Genomic DNA, 14,941 nt, shown 5'->3' with positions numbered 1-14,941 from the left:
TATATATATATATATATATATATATATATATTCATTCCTACAGTAAGAAATATTTTAGCCAAAAACTACATTTACACAAACGTGTTTAGTTTGCTTTAGTTTTGTATTTGTAGGCTATCAATGCTAAGTGGAACATGTAAATTATTGGTTTTAAAAGACAAGTGATTGGCGTAATTATAGCATGAATCCATAAACAGCTACATAAAATAAAGATAGTAAAATAAATAAATAAAGGTAGCTCCTATTAAATGATTGTCAGACAAAAAGAGTTGTATGAACAATTTCATCTCTAACTCCTACCTAAACAAGATGCTTGTGCGCTGTAACACCAAACTAACTGCAAAAGAAAGCGATACCTGACAATAGCAATAATGCAGCCTAGAATAATAGCTAACAATGAGTGACAGCAGGCTATTTGGGATTATATAACAACAAATTTGGGGCAATTATGTGATGGAGGCTTGCAGCTATAAGTTCCCCTCGCTTATTATCCACATTAGACTTGTAGCAGCAGTGGAAAAAGTGAAAAAGCACATTTTCTTTTACCCTATACACCTCAAATGATTCACTGCATTCTGGGAAGAAGGGAAGAATTGTAGACATTTTAGTCGAACTATTCATTTAATAGATGCTTCTATTCCCTCATGGTAAACCATAGTCACACTCGGGTCTGAATGATAAAAATGGTTTCTGTGAAGAAATCCAACACCAGCAGGTAATCGCTGAACCAGCCCTCGCTCAGTCATCTAGGTCTGGATCTGTGAGTGTGGAATAATTTGCTGTACATGGACAGACCTGAGAAAAGAAAGAAACAACAGATTCAACTGTAAGGTATTTTCTAAAATATTTGTGGATATTCATGACCACCTTGAGCATTCACAGAATTGAACATTCCCACAATAAAAATACAAACAAAAAACAGGATATCGGCTGCTGATGCTTCTTCCTCCCTTCCTGTTAGGGAACTGATCCTGGGTTTACAGTAGATGTGTTGCTTCAGTCCATGTTTTACTCAATACATGAGGTTATGTAAGCTCTGAGCAGTAGCAGAAGCTGGAGCTGTCTTGCCCCTGTGTCCTTCTCACTCTTTGGTCTATCTCCTGGCCTAGAGCCAGTCTTCCAGGAGAAAAGAAATTCCGAGTGCAGTCGGAGCTGCTGTGTTTGTGCTCCCAAACAGTATTCTCTTTCATTCCCTCTCCGCAGACTCTGTTTATTTTGGTGCTCTTTTACACTGTTAGGCCTTACGGCGCAGGAGAACGAAAACATCGGACCCAACTTCCAATCCAGTGACATGACTGCTGGAAGCAGCTTTTCCAAGCTCAGCAAGATGAGAAGTGGGGGGAATAAAAGAATGAACGGGAAGCGTTCCTCTTCTTCTCTTTTTTTTTTTAAACCATACATTTCACCTTGATATACCTTTCCTAAAATTATTTACATTCATACCGAGTTCTGTGATTAAACAGACAGCAAAGGAAAAAAAAAAAATGAATCCAATGCCAATTGAATAAGAAAAGAAAAAAACACCAAAGCACAGAGAAAATGAGGCCCTATGTGGTTTTTGGTTTGGAAGAACTTTACACGCCACTGCCAAAACCAAGCAAAAGGTTGAAAGAAAAGTCTAATTGGTCGGCTCTTTGTTTGATTTAAGATTTTTTAGGGGGTACATGGTGAAAGTTCTCATTGGAACCAGGCCTAGGTTACAGGTCTAGGCACACCACGTGTAAACTTTCTGGTAAATGTAGGCGTAGTACTGTTGAACATTCCACACCCCTCAAAAAAGCGTTATTCAGCCCAAAATCAATCCTATTCACTGATTTAAAAAACATCTCCTGGTTTTCGCTGGTACAGAATGTTCAATTCTACAGCCTGAAATTACAAAAGACAATTCCAGAGAAATGTATTTTGATTGCCGTGTTTCTCTCGCTCTCTTTTTTTTTTAAGCGATCAACAATTACCTAATCATCATCGTGGTTCTTTTAAGTTGCCAAACTATTTCACTACATGTGCATCAGCAGGGCAGGCAGTATGTTTTTATCAGCAAACAGAAATAAAGCGGGAATGAGCCTTAAGTTGAGCATGGAGAACAGTGAGTGAATGCTAATGGTAGGCCTAAATAAAAACATGGTCAATAGGATATAGAAATAAAGCATTGGACAGATCGAGCATCAGAGAGAAAGTGACAGATGCACCCTGACGGCTGATCACTGAGAATGCTGCCTGGATAGATCTGCTCTAACTCCCTGTCACAATCGATCAGAGCAACTCACTTATCTTAGCACAAAGCCACAGAGGGCCCTTTTCACACACAAACCATCATCACAGCAAAACAACGCATGGCTGCACTTTACTTTGTGTTATCCATTTTACTCTTTTATCTCTTCCCGCTTTTCCTCACACGATTTAGGTGCCATGCACCTCCCAAATCTCTTTCCACATACAATGGAAAAACGCATTCATGAAATTCAGAAGCAGCTCCCAATGAGTTTATAGGACATCTGGTGAAACAATCTGAAAGAGAAAAAAATAGGGGGCAAAAAGCAGGGAAATGACTGTCCACTGTACACTTTTGCTCATGCAAAATTTGTTGAAAATTTTTGGAGTTTTTTCTTTCTTAATTCTAAGAATTGGAGTGCGAATACGTGACAAAGTGAAGATGCCCTTTTTTCGGACGGTTTCGATCAGACAAACAGATGTGCAGCAGCTTAAAATACTTAATATCACTGTTACTGCAATAAAATCAACAGTTCCTCCAGACCATTTCTCAGGCTCCAAGGTGGAAAGTGTTGTGCAACTCTAAAAAGTTGAGTGTGAGCATGCGCAAGAGAGAAAGAGAGAAAGTGTGTGTGTGTTTAAATTCAGTCTCACATAGTGCAGAAGAAGACAAACTCATGGGCTCCAACAGACATTAACTATGTGTAACAGTGTTAAGAAAGGTTTTTGAGGAACGGAAAAACGTACATGTTTCCCGTAGTAAAACATTCTCTTTAATTCATGTCATTATTCAGGGTGTCTCAAAAAGTCTCCATACGGTGGGAAACCAAATTTAAAAGTAATAAAAATAAATAAATAAGTTCTGCACTGGAAGAAGGTACTGAGCTGTATCTTCTTCCAGCGCAGATCTTTTCAACTCTAGTAATTTCAAAAGCCATGAGCAACATGGCAGCTTGTTTTGTGGTTTGTAATTGCAGATAATTTGTGTACTGACATGAGAGGGTGGATTTAAACACAGTAAAAGTAAAGAAAACTGCTATTGTCTTTGGTCTGGATAACAGACTAGCCTGCCTTTTTCAGCGAATCCATGGCAATAAATCAATAATCAATTATTTCAGTAATAACCTTTGAATATATCCTAGCAAAATCACATACTCAACTAAACAAAGAATAGTGTCAGAACACTATATAAAGCAATCACTATATAAGTAAGCAAAAATATAGAATATAATATGGGAGGGAGCACATGTTATGTCCACTGATGATATCAACAGCTAAGAATACTGGTGTATCCATTAGGTTTCTCTTGTCCCCCTAAAGAATTGCCACAGCAAATCATTACGATGTGGATTTTTGGATTGATGTGCTACCCTGTGCTTACACCAGAAGCGATTTTTCAAAAGGGCGTTTTTGTCTTTAGTTTATTGCTGGTTGTCATGGTTTCAGTGAAAACACCAGGCTAGTGTGTTATCCACACAAATGACAATATCAGTCTAAGTGAGTTAAAGACCTTTTTAAACTAATCCTGTGATCAGTAGTCTGATGTCCTCCCACAAAATATTTATTAGTTTGCAAAAGCATTTGCATTGTGGTGCATCGAGGTCTGCTCGCTGAATGAATTTAAAAACAGTGTCCTTTATGACCTTTGACTTCTAATTTAGCCTCAAAGGGTTTGTCGTACTTAAACCAAAAAACATCAACATCAGCAAATATCAACATTATATGTAATATGTGCGATCAAAAACAGGAATAAGGTTTTACATTTGTAAGGAAGAAAAAAACATAGTCCCAATGGGAACGATGTAGTTGCCAAATCACCGCACTGCACATTTGCAGGTTTTGCTCAATTTTAAAGTTCCCATGAAACAACATTTTAAGTTTTAGGGCTTTTAGATATGTGAACCCTTAGGTCATTTAATATTTAATAATCCCAAAATAATTACAAAATTCACATTTTGGAGACATATGCATTGATCAACCAAAATAACCAAAATCGCATCAACCAAAATAAAACAACAGATTTTGCTGACATAATTCTGCACTTCTCATCAGATTATCTTTCCAATCGACTGCCCAAAATTGTAAAACTCATCTTGCTATAGTTAAATGAAAGAAATCATGTCAGTAAGAATGGGTTGTAAATATGACTTTGGCTATTCAAACATTTTAGTCAGTTTTCCATGTGTAATTTTGAAGCCAATTGACAGAATTTTTATGTTTTTGGCTGAAATATTAAATGTCATGGCACATACATGGTACTAATTGTCAAGTACACATTAGCCTGGACTATAAGGTAAGGTACTAAATGCTACCAGCTATATGAAAAGAAGAAGGAGACAAACTTCACTGCACTTCACAGGCACTATAACACTGTGCTTATACCACTTACTTTTGTTATCAAGTCACAAAAAAAATATTGTTTTTTTCTTTTGTTTGTGTTGTTTTTTTTAGGTGCATATCGGATTTGTTTTTGAGATGCTGCTGTTTGGATTAAACATGAAGGGACAGCACTGACACACACACACACACACACACACACACACACACACACACACACACACACACACACACACACACACACGAATGAACAGACTCATTAAGGGTAAAATTATTTTTGCACATATTTACCGCTGTGCACAATTGCTACTAAATTTTCCAGTATTTACATGTGCAGTATTTATTTGTATACAGACAACTCATTTGAACAAACCACTCGTACAGTACTGGTTAGTGCTACATTGTGTTTCTGTGTTTAAATTGTTTTTGAGTGTCCATTTTTGTTAATGTATGCAGTCTGATGTAGCACCTTGGCCCTGGTGAAACGTTGTTTCGTTTCAGTGTGTACTGTAGTGTATATGGCTGGAATGGTAATAAAAGCATAGTTGACCTGACTTTCAATTGAAGTCACATAAGATATTCTAACAACTGTATAACCTTTACAGACCTGGACATGCGGCACTGATCAGTAACGCTGTAAGTATGTCAACAGAAGGATAAAACTAGCTAGTAAACCCAACATGCAAGTGCACATTGAGCATGTGTTTGACAAGGTCCAGCTCTCTTTCCAGGCAGATTTCATTCATGTCTGTCCTTTAGAGACGACCCTAATACAGGAGGACCTCAAAATTTAACTCTCACATGTGAGTTTTGTCTCGCATGTTAAATAAGAAGGGAAAACACAGAAATGAGGCCCTCTGAATTGTGCAACCGATTAAGTAAGTATTATTAACTTTATTGATGCTATCGGCATACGCGTCGCTGGCAAAGTGGAAATAGGCCAGGGCGTTCGTTTGAATCTAAAGATATTTTGTTGCCATGGCACTGGATAAAAAATAAGAGGGTGTGCTAAATAGAGTTCATCAGTGGTGGAATGGTCACTATGCCCAGCTGCCTGGCTCTGGCTGGCTGAGGAAGCCACCTGCCTGGGCATGCGGTCTCTGGAGCTCTCTGCCAACACCAACCATTAAAACAACACAGATATGTGTTCCTACTACAAGCGCAATTAATTAACCTACATAAAGTACATAGGTGGCTTTCTAAAAACGCATCTTAAAATAGGGTCGTTATTTGTTCCATTACAGTGATTTAATTGAAATGTGATATACAAGCCTGAAATACAAATGTGTGCATCTTTGTGCTCACCCGTTTTTCCACATGTGGTGTCATAGACAACCTTTTGTCGACTGGATAAGCCATTTCCGCATGGAGCCTCATGAGGTGCTTGCCTGTTAATAGAAAAACAAAAATAGTTCTATGAGATTAAGGATTCTAACATGACACACATGACACTTCATTAGAAGCAATAACAGATTAATGACTCCCAAAAAGTTGATGAACAAACATTATTCACAGAGGCGCAAGAACAAGAATAGCATGCTGTGCACTGAGATGGAAAGATAGCTAACCTTTGTAAAAGATGGCTATGCCATTTCTTTCTTCAGGCATGTAAAGCTGCCTGCATGAGGGGGTCTAAAATGTCAAAGGGGCCTAATATGCACATATGCCAGAGCAGTGTGGACTCACTAGCAAAGTGTTTACCAAGCGAGTTTTAGAGAACCAGGCATTCCCGAGCCCAAGTACCTGTTTCTATGCCTTTCGAATCAAATTTTTGCCATTTGTGTCAATCCTGATCTACAATAGTTTTACTGTGGACATGCACAGTATTTCATTTTGGTGAAACCTATTTTTGTAGGATAAAATGCATTGAGTTTAAAATGGAAACGGTCAACTCTCCTCTGTGACACAGTAATCAACAAGATGGCTTCATCTTGTTTTTCCGGAAACAATTTTAATATCACATTTTCAAAAGTGGACTGGTGTGCTTACTGGAATGTCAAAATCAACATTTTTTTGTTTGTTTGTTTGTTTGTTTTTTGGCGCATTTATTTGATGTCGACTAATTACAAGCTCTTAATAGCAGACATCGTGGAACCTGTGAGAAATGTTCCCCTTTGGCTGTGAATGGCTCCAATAATTATACCTCTCTGGAAGAACATCTGGCTCTGGAGAGCATGTTAAATAATCAGCTCTGTCCAGGAGGGGAGAAAAACAGGGGCCAGCATGCCTGTAACTCTATACATTAAATCCGCTAAGCATTTTTAGGAACAATAAATAAAGCTTAGCTGGTATTAACCTCTAGGAGCACAACTGTGGCTTGCCAGAGGAGTATTAGGCCTGTAATGAGGGTGCACAGTGAAGCGTTGTACGGTGCACACAGTTGGTCTTTCATATGGCTGCACAACCCTGAGGCTACTGCAGCAGATAAAAACTCTCCAATTAAAAAATCCAGCCTGACCAAGCAGGAAGCAACACTTTAGTACTTTATTGGCAATTTGAGTTTAAGGCTCTTTCCACCATTTAGTATGATGGACAGGGTGTTTCAACAAAACACTTGTTGCCCAATTTATACACTCCAATGCATGGGATACATCCATTCATAATCTAAACCACAGAGTGATTTTTATGGCAGTTTATCCAAGCAGGTCTTATAGGCTATAGAAATAAATAAGAGGAACAATAAATCAGGCCAACACTAAAATCCCTTTTGAATCTTACACCTTTTGCACAGAGTTCATGTTCTCTCATTCCTTCATTATCTTTTCTCTATCACTTTATTTGCTTGATGTGTAACGTTTTAGCCTATATCAAATCGACACTATTTTACATTTAATTTTTTAGACAATGTGTCCTTTTCTCTCCTTTAAACTCGTTTTTAACTTTTGCTCTTTGGGTCACAGTTAAAGAAATGGCTCATATAAAAATGGTTGGCTGAGCCCGAAAGAAAAATGGACAGTTATTTATTCTTTTTTTTTTGTTGCTTAAGGTGGAGCCACGCCATGCTGTAATAGCGCTGTTGTAAATGTCACCCTATTAGTTATGCCACTCTCAGTCCTTGTTTCCCTGGCTACAGCTCCAGAACTCAACACGCTTTGCAAACAGAACATACACACTTTCATATCAATTATTCTACAACTGGCTTCTTTCAGTCCTTTTCGGCCTAAATACCAAAAAACCCTCCAACTATTATATACGTATAGAGAGGAGTCAAAACTAAGAGCACTTGCATATATAAAGTATGCATGCTAAACTTTGGGGTGGACTTCATACTGCACTGCATGCTTTAATTTCTCTTAATAATACCCGAGATATTTTGATTGTGCTACATCAACACCAACTACACAACAAATGGCCTCATTGGCACAAAGCCTGGTAATTCACTAAAGAGCACATGACTCAGCTGCTAGACAATTAACTCTGACAGTTTCATCCATTAGAAATGAAAGTATGCTTCATTATGGAACAGAAAGACAAAAGGCTTGGCAAGATTTGTTTCCACGGTGTAAACTAAAAACAATTTAATAACTTTTTAAACAATTTTATTCTGTCCACTTTTTGAATTCTATCAACTTTGTTGTTATTTCATCTTTATACTTTCTTTCCCAGATGCCAGACAACTTTCTCTTTCTCTTCACCTGTCTTTTGAAATGTTCTCTTTTTTGAATCTCTTGTTCATTTTCTTTTCATTGGTTCGATGTTTCTATTTGAGCATTTTTGGTCTTTAGGCTTCCGTTTTTCCCACACTCTCTCATGTCACACGGGCCGACCACAAAAATGCAGGACTGTTGAGAGTGTGAGGGGCTCTGGAATTCTGCATGCCGTGGGTAAACACTGCACTGGCCAGGAAGGCACACAAAGGAGCAAACAGTACACCTACCCTCCCCAGCGCTATCTTACCCCGTTCTCAACTATCATCATCTCTCTCTCTCTCTCTCTCTCTCTCTCTCTCTCTCTCTCTCTCTCTCTCTCTCTCTCTCTCCTTAACCCTCCCAATCTTAATACCCTTTACAGCTACCCAGCATTTCCCCGGTCGTACGCTCACGTCTTTCTTAACTACATTTCCTGTCTCCAGAACACAAGATAATCTTTATTTACCCAAACAAACACCACATACCACACACCACTCAATACCAGCTGTCTTTAATAGCCTGATCCCACAACATTCCCATATGAATCCCAAAGTAACCCAAATTTAATTTCATACATATTTCATCCTGGTCACAGTATGCCAGACTACAGATAAATCTAATACTGACAAATCCAAGAGTAATACTGGATTCGACAAATAAAAACATCTGACCTTGTAATGCTACACTTTAAAAAGTTTTATTTTGCGAGAAGTTACTGTGTATCATGTGTATAGCATGTGGCCATTTTCTGGTAGAGATGTCATGCTTATCTCATTGAGGTTTTGGGGATATTTTTTGTTCCTTCTAGCTACATTTACTCATACACTTACACTAAATGCTTTGCAGATGCTTATCTAATCACATACAAAACTGTGCCTAATTGTTCGAAATGTAAAACAATTAACGTCCCCGATGCACATAAATCTAAAATGCACAGATTGTCCCATGAACTTTAATTCCATGTGTGACTGTGTGTGTGCATGGGAGAGAGAGAGAGAGAGAGAGAGAGAGAGAGAGAGAGAGAGAGAGAGAGAGAGAGAAACAGGAAGAGAGAGTGTAAGAGAGTGAGTCAAGGGACTGACTGGCCGCTGGGAGAGTGTGCTGTCTGACTGCTAGTCGCCCACCATGGCAGTTCATGCGCTTCCAACAAACAGGCCTGCTACCACAAAGGTTTGCCATTGTTGTGTAGTTTGGCCAGATGTGCAGTAAAGTCATGCCGCAGCGTGGGAAACAGATGACAGTTTCGGCTTTCTCCGGCCCTCATTTCTAACCCTCACTTGCCACAAAAAGCACTTATAAACAAGCTCAGATGGTTGAATTACACTGAACTAAGGCCTATTGTGTGTCTATTTGCAATGAACAAAACCTGAACTGATCCTAGATTTCCTTATACACACACACAAACACACACACAAACACACACACTTTTTTTTTACAACATATTAGTGAAATGTACAAATCCTGAGTTGAGATAAGAATAGTATACGGCCACAACTTGTGGAAAACGGGGAGATAAATTATAAAGTTAGTAATGGTCAGAAATTAAAAATCACTTGGCAGTACAAAATGCACAGAAACGAACAATCTGAGGTACAATGGTGCTCATTCTAGCTTTTTCTACCCAAAGTTTCCAAGCAGCTTCTATGAACAAGAAAATGTTTACACTGAATTAGAAGAGCATGACTAAACACCCTGCCCTAAGGTGTGTCCAAAAACATCTCCCCAGCATCTGCTTGGCTTTCTGAAGGATCAATATAAAATGGTTATAGATTTAAAAAAAATTATAAATAAAAACACGAATTAAAAAAGCAAAAAAAAACAAACAAAAAAAAAACAACGAACTAACTAACCAAAACAAAACACTAAAAAATAGAGATGTATCATTTCTAGAGAATAAATCAAGTGATACACAAAAACAAGGAAAGTCATTTTTCCCAGTTAGAGGCATGCCTGGCATTTCAGTCAGCAGTTAGCACTAATGACTAAACTAACATTTGTAAATTCTAAACATTTCTCTGCATCATGCCGACAACAAATAAGGACAGGCTCTTTGTAAACTGAACAGTGTTGAGTTTGCTTACTATATTTATGTTGTTCAAAGCTACACAACTTACAACCATGTGTGTAAATAATTGACTGCAGTAGGAAAAAATGACTCTCTACAAACAAAGAAGCGTTGTGTCTGGACCGAAAGCATATGTTTGTCTTTTACTTTATAGATTAAGACTAAATATGTGCTTCTTTTCGTAATTACAATTAAAACTAATCACTGCAAAAGAAAATCCTAGGAAACAGATCACAAGCTGAAACAGATAACAGCACATGTGAAGAAAGAGCTAGCTACCCTCTTCCACATACACAAGCTTTCAGAAAATTGGCTAGTGTCACTTTGGTTACACTGAGAGCACACACTCAGAACGTATGACCAAATTCAATGCAAATATTGCCAATCACAAGAAAGCTGAATCATAACCTTAGGCAAATGTATTTGAGAGTCATTTGTAGATTCATTCATGATGTGCATTTTCTGTCAACGGACAGGGGGAAAAAATTTCTAGACAAACAAATTTGGCAGCAAACTGGCATTGCTGTTGGTGCTACTGCTACTACTGGGACTTGTGGAGTTTCTGCTTTGACAAATGTTGCAACAAAAGTAACCTTCAGGGCTTGGACCCTAACAAGCATGCTACTCTTTTAAAAAATTAAAGGAACTGAACATGAATACCGTAATTTCCATATATAAGCCGCACCCACTGAATTTGACAAAGATTTTTATTTTAAACATAAATAAGCCGCACCTGTCTATAAGCCGCTGTCTACACTGAAACTAATGAACTTTACACAGGCTTTACCGACAGTGTCTGTTACACGGGTGAAATATGTTGTGGCTCCTTTAAGAGCATAGCAGTATTTTGGGAATAGCCTGCCGCCGTATTTTTCTGCTATTACTGCATGTGTGCAAGACCGAGGAATATGTCCTTATTATTTTCTGATGCTCATTTCTAAGTTTCTTTACCTAACCCATAACGCTGTTGCCAGGAAAAATAAAAAAGCACGGGTTTTGGAAACCTGTCTGTGCTTATATGATTTCTGTTGCAACTGGAGTTAGCGAGCTCTCCCTTCACCCAGACTCAAAGCGTTACAAAGGCTTGTATCTAAACAGTAGCCTACCAAGAAAGTCATTGTTTACTGTCTTCCTCCTTCCTTTCACGACTATTTCTCTCGGAAGTTCATCTTTTGGCAAAGTCGTGTGTAAAAAAAAAAAAACTTTTTTTCTCCCGATGCCGTGCAGCTCAGAACACAGGTGAGGTGCATTTTTTCGTTTCTGCTCGGAAATTTCATTGGTCTAATGTTATGGGGTTCAGTTTTTGACTTGAAGTTTGTGAAACCAGGAAAAACCCAGTAAAAATTCATAAATAAGCCGCTTCGTTGTTTAAGCCGTGGGGTTCAAAACGTAGGAAAAAAGTAGCGGCTTATAGTCCGAAAAATACGGTACACAACTTTTTCCAACAGTAAACACAAATAATCACACATCTCATGATAAAGGTAAAATGTGGCATAAGTGCATGAAGCTCATAAACTATTACTACCCACACACACATCTTACATGCAATATTCAAATAGAAAAGAATCATCACCCATATTTATTCTGTACATACTGCATCATACAAACATTCACATATGTAAATATGTATATCATGTTATTTGAGCATGTTATCTTCTTGCCATTTCTTATCCTTTTGCACAGTTATAATAATAATTTTTACCGGGCTGCACAGAAAGAATACATAACTTACATTATTTCAGTTTTATTTATTGTCTGATTCTGAACAATGTTTTATTTTGAAAAATTACCGGATTCTCTCCGCCACATCTGTCTATGACTCACTCTTGATGCATGTCATGATGCCTCGGTCACATGTCTTACCTTCATCCGCTACCTTCTTAAAGGGGCTGCTCCAACCGGTAACACATAATACATTACCGCTAAATTGAAAACCCCAAGCGAGCAAAATGAACAAAAACCAACACAGTGGATTCACGTTTATTATTATATTTAGAAAATACCAGTTTTTTGCCAATTGTATCATTTGTTTTTGTTGTATTTATCCGCCACACCTTAAAGGCCGGTCCGTGAAAATATTGTCTAAAAATTAAACCGGTCCGTGGCGCCAAAAAAGTTGGGGACCGCTGCTGTATATTACTACATATACCAGAGGTTATTACCTACTGCACCTTCTGTACATTAATCACCCCCACCCCATACTCTCATTTAACATATTGCTGTTAATTGTGAATAGGCCACGTATGCACTTTGAACACTGACATAACAGCATACTAATATCTAGACAACACGATCCTATAAACTGAAATGCCACACTGAGCAGATAAAATGTAACTGCTATAAATGTTCTGTGCTTAACTGTAAATACTTACTTGTTGGTCTTTTGAGTGGAAGTCTTGCGTGAGAGTGTGTCTAAGAGTGTGCTGCTAGGAGGTTTGGGAATCAAAGTGGTGGAACCCTGTTCAGGGACCAGGGTTTGAGTAGGGTTTGAATCTCTCTGACTTGCGGTCTGCTTCATGCTGGTCTGGGAATGTGAGGTAACCTGCAAGCTGCAGCTGGTGGGAACAGGGTTCCGGGGGACAGCACCAGGTACGAGTGTGTGTCCGTTCAGCATGGCCTGGAGACAAAGAGCAGATTATACAGCTGGAAGCAAAATCAGCTGAAGGGAGAAAAAGGAGGAGGAAACCAATAAAAGATGTTTCACTCCAAACACCTAAACACCTGAAATGACTACTGCTTTAGTTTTAGCACATCTGCAAAATCCTTTCAAGCACATTTGGTAATGTTTCGCTGCGTTTTCTGATTCGCTGCAATAAAATGGCCATATTTTTATACTTTTATTAGAAGCAGCATTTTCCTCAAAGTCATTTAAGGTCAAACGGGAACAGATTCCAAGAGCCAGTTCATTCATTCACACAAAAGAAAGAACTGTAACAGCTTATCATAACAGTCCCTAAATACTTTATAATAGAATACACCAAAATGTAGAAATTCTTCACAATTTATGCATGTTTAGAAATGATTTCTTTTGAATGGGTGGTTGGACCTGGCATACACACTGCATCCCGAAAAAGGCTACTGTTCGTCGATTAAAATCGGGAATGCAGTAAATTCCTTCCATCCAGTAATATTTTATGTTGCGATGTGAGAGAATAGCGTGAGAGTGCTGGAGGTTTCTAGAAAAAAAATACTGTATGCCTCTGTAAGAGTTTATTTAGTGTCTGTGAGGGACTTTGTGATCCTGCGAAAGGACATATAGATATGTTTATTCATGGTGTGTGTGTGTGTGTGTGTGTGTGTGTGTGTGTGTGTGTGTGTGTGTGTGCCTGTGTTTGTGTGTGTGTGCGTGTGTATGCGTGTGTGTTTATCCTCAAAGCATCCAGCAGTATGACAGTAAGTGTGTTCTGAAGCTGCTGGGGTTTGATAAATGAGTGGGCCGAGCTTGGAGGTTGGAGGGTCTCGGTATATGCTTCTGTTGAGAAAGGCCAGGAAAGGGCACCTTTCTAATGTTGCCAGGTGGCTGCTGGCCAAGCCATCCCAGGAGCCATGCAGTCTGCACCCAGTGACTGGAACATGGAGCAGAGCAGCCCAATAACACACTTCAGTCCACAATGAAACGTGTTTAAATTGTAGATAATCAAAGAATCATTCAAGGCCTTTTAACAACTGCTTTCAACAGCAAAGAACTCAAATAAAATGAGCAGAGAAAGGAATAGCAAAAAAAAAAAAAAAACATAATTTTTCCAAGCGCACCTTTGATCATGGCTCAGTTCCTCTAACAAATACTGTAAATGGTCCCAGACAAAGAAATTCACATAACACAAAAAAAAATTAATATATAAACACACAATTGTCCCAAAGTTCGGACTCAAATAAAAGACTTGGGCACACTGGCTGAAAGTCAACTGACTCATGAATGAACTCAGAATGCAGACTCCTGTAATATTTCTGGATAAACACCTGAACAAAAAAACACTAAATCAGGACTACCATCATTAATGCAGTAAATCAATAACTGTTAACTCTTTTCTGCCTGGTCAAATTTACATTAGAATTTTCAAATGGACATTTCAACACATTCAGTACAATTTAGCAGCTTCCAGTAGACCCAGTATGATATATACTATTTATTCCTGATAAATTTGAACTATAAGACTCACATATATGTTCTGTGAATACCGATTCACAGAACATTGACAGAACCAAACTGAACAGCAGCACCTGAATGAATGTAGTGAAAATGTCAGGAAATTTGTGCACCAAAAAAACCTAGTTGTGGCTTTAAGAGTGGATTATTATGAAACTAATTTTCAATTTGCGTTCATCTGGGTCATCAATATTTATAAGGAAAAAAAAGTTTCTGTTTCAAATAATGACCATTTAATATTTGCATATACAGTAGAGCCCTTATCCAATAGCTTGTGGTCTCAATTGAAATCATATTTAAATGCTAGTAAAATAGCTCAATGTAAACCTGAAGCGCTGGTTTGGGAGAAGTTAATACAAGAAGTAAGTACAGCAAAAAGAATGATATTTCCCATTACATTTATGTGCAATTACTGTAGAAAGAAAATATACTTTAAATCTTATGAGGCACAATAAAATAATCCCAAACTTTGGTTTGTTAATTTATGTTAATTAATTAGTTACAAAAATAAAATGAACTAAGATAAGACTATCTTTATCAGGATGTTAACTA

The 14,941-nt window shown here is 38.1% G+C and overlaps 1 protein-coding gene across 2 annotated transcripts in view; it reads right to left on the bottom strand.

The window, feature by feature from the left end:
* Positions 1 to 602: 602 nt before the first annotated feature.
* Positions 603 to 14,941, bottom strand: part of ttll5 (tubulin tyrosine ligase-like family, member 5) — a 79,903-nt gene continuing 65,564 nt past the window's right edge. For both annotated transcript variants that reach the window (XM_083543906.1, XM_083543907.1), the window contains exons 31-33: positions 12,615 to 12,859; positions 5,854 to 5,936; positions 603 to 795 (exon numbers count right to left, since the gene is read on the bottom strand). In XM_083543906.1, the coding sequence (XP_083400032.1) occupies positions 743 to 795; positions 5,854 to 5,936; positions 12,615 to 12,859 (381 nt within the window). In that variant the 3' untranslated portion in view covers positions 603 to 742. The remainder of the gene's footprint in view (positions 796 to 5,853; positions 5,937 to 12,614; positions 12,860 to 14,941) is intronic.

Source organism: Silurus aristotelis (genome assembly GCF_946808225.1).
Source record: "Silurus aristotelis genome assembly, chromosome: 6".
NCBI classification, from domain to species: domain Eukaryota; kingdom Metazoa; phylum Chordata; class Actinopteri; order Siluriformes; family Siluridae; genus Silurus; species Silurus aristotelis.
This window is presented reverse-complemented; position numbering and strand designations above follow the sequence as displayed.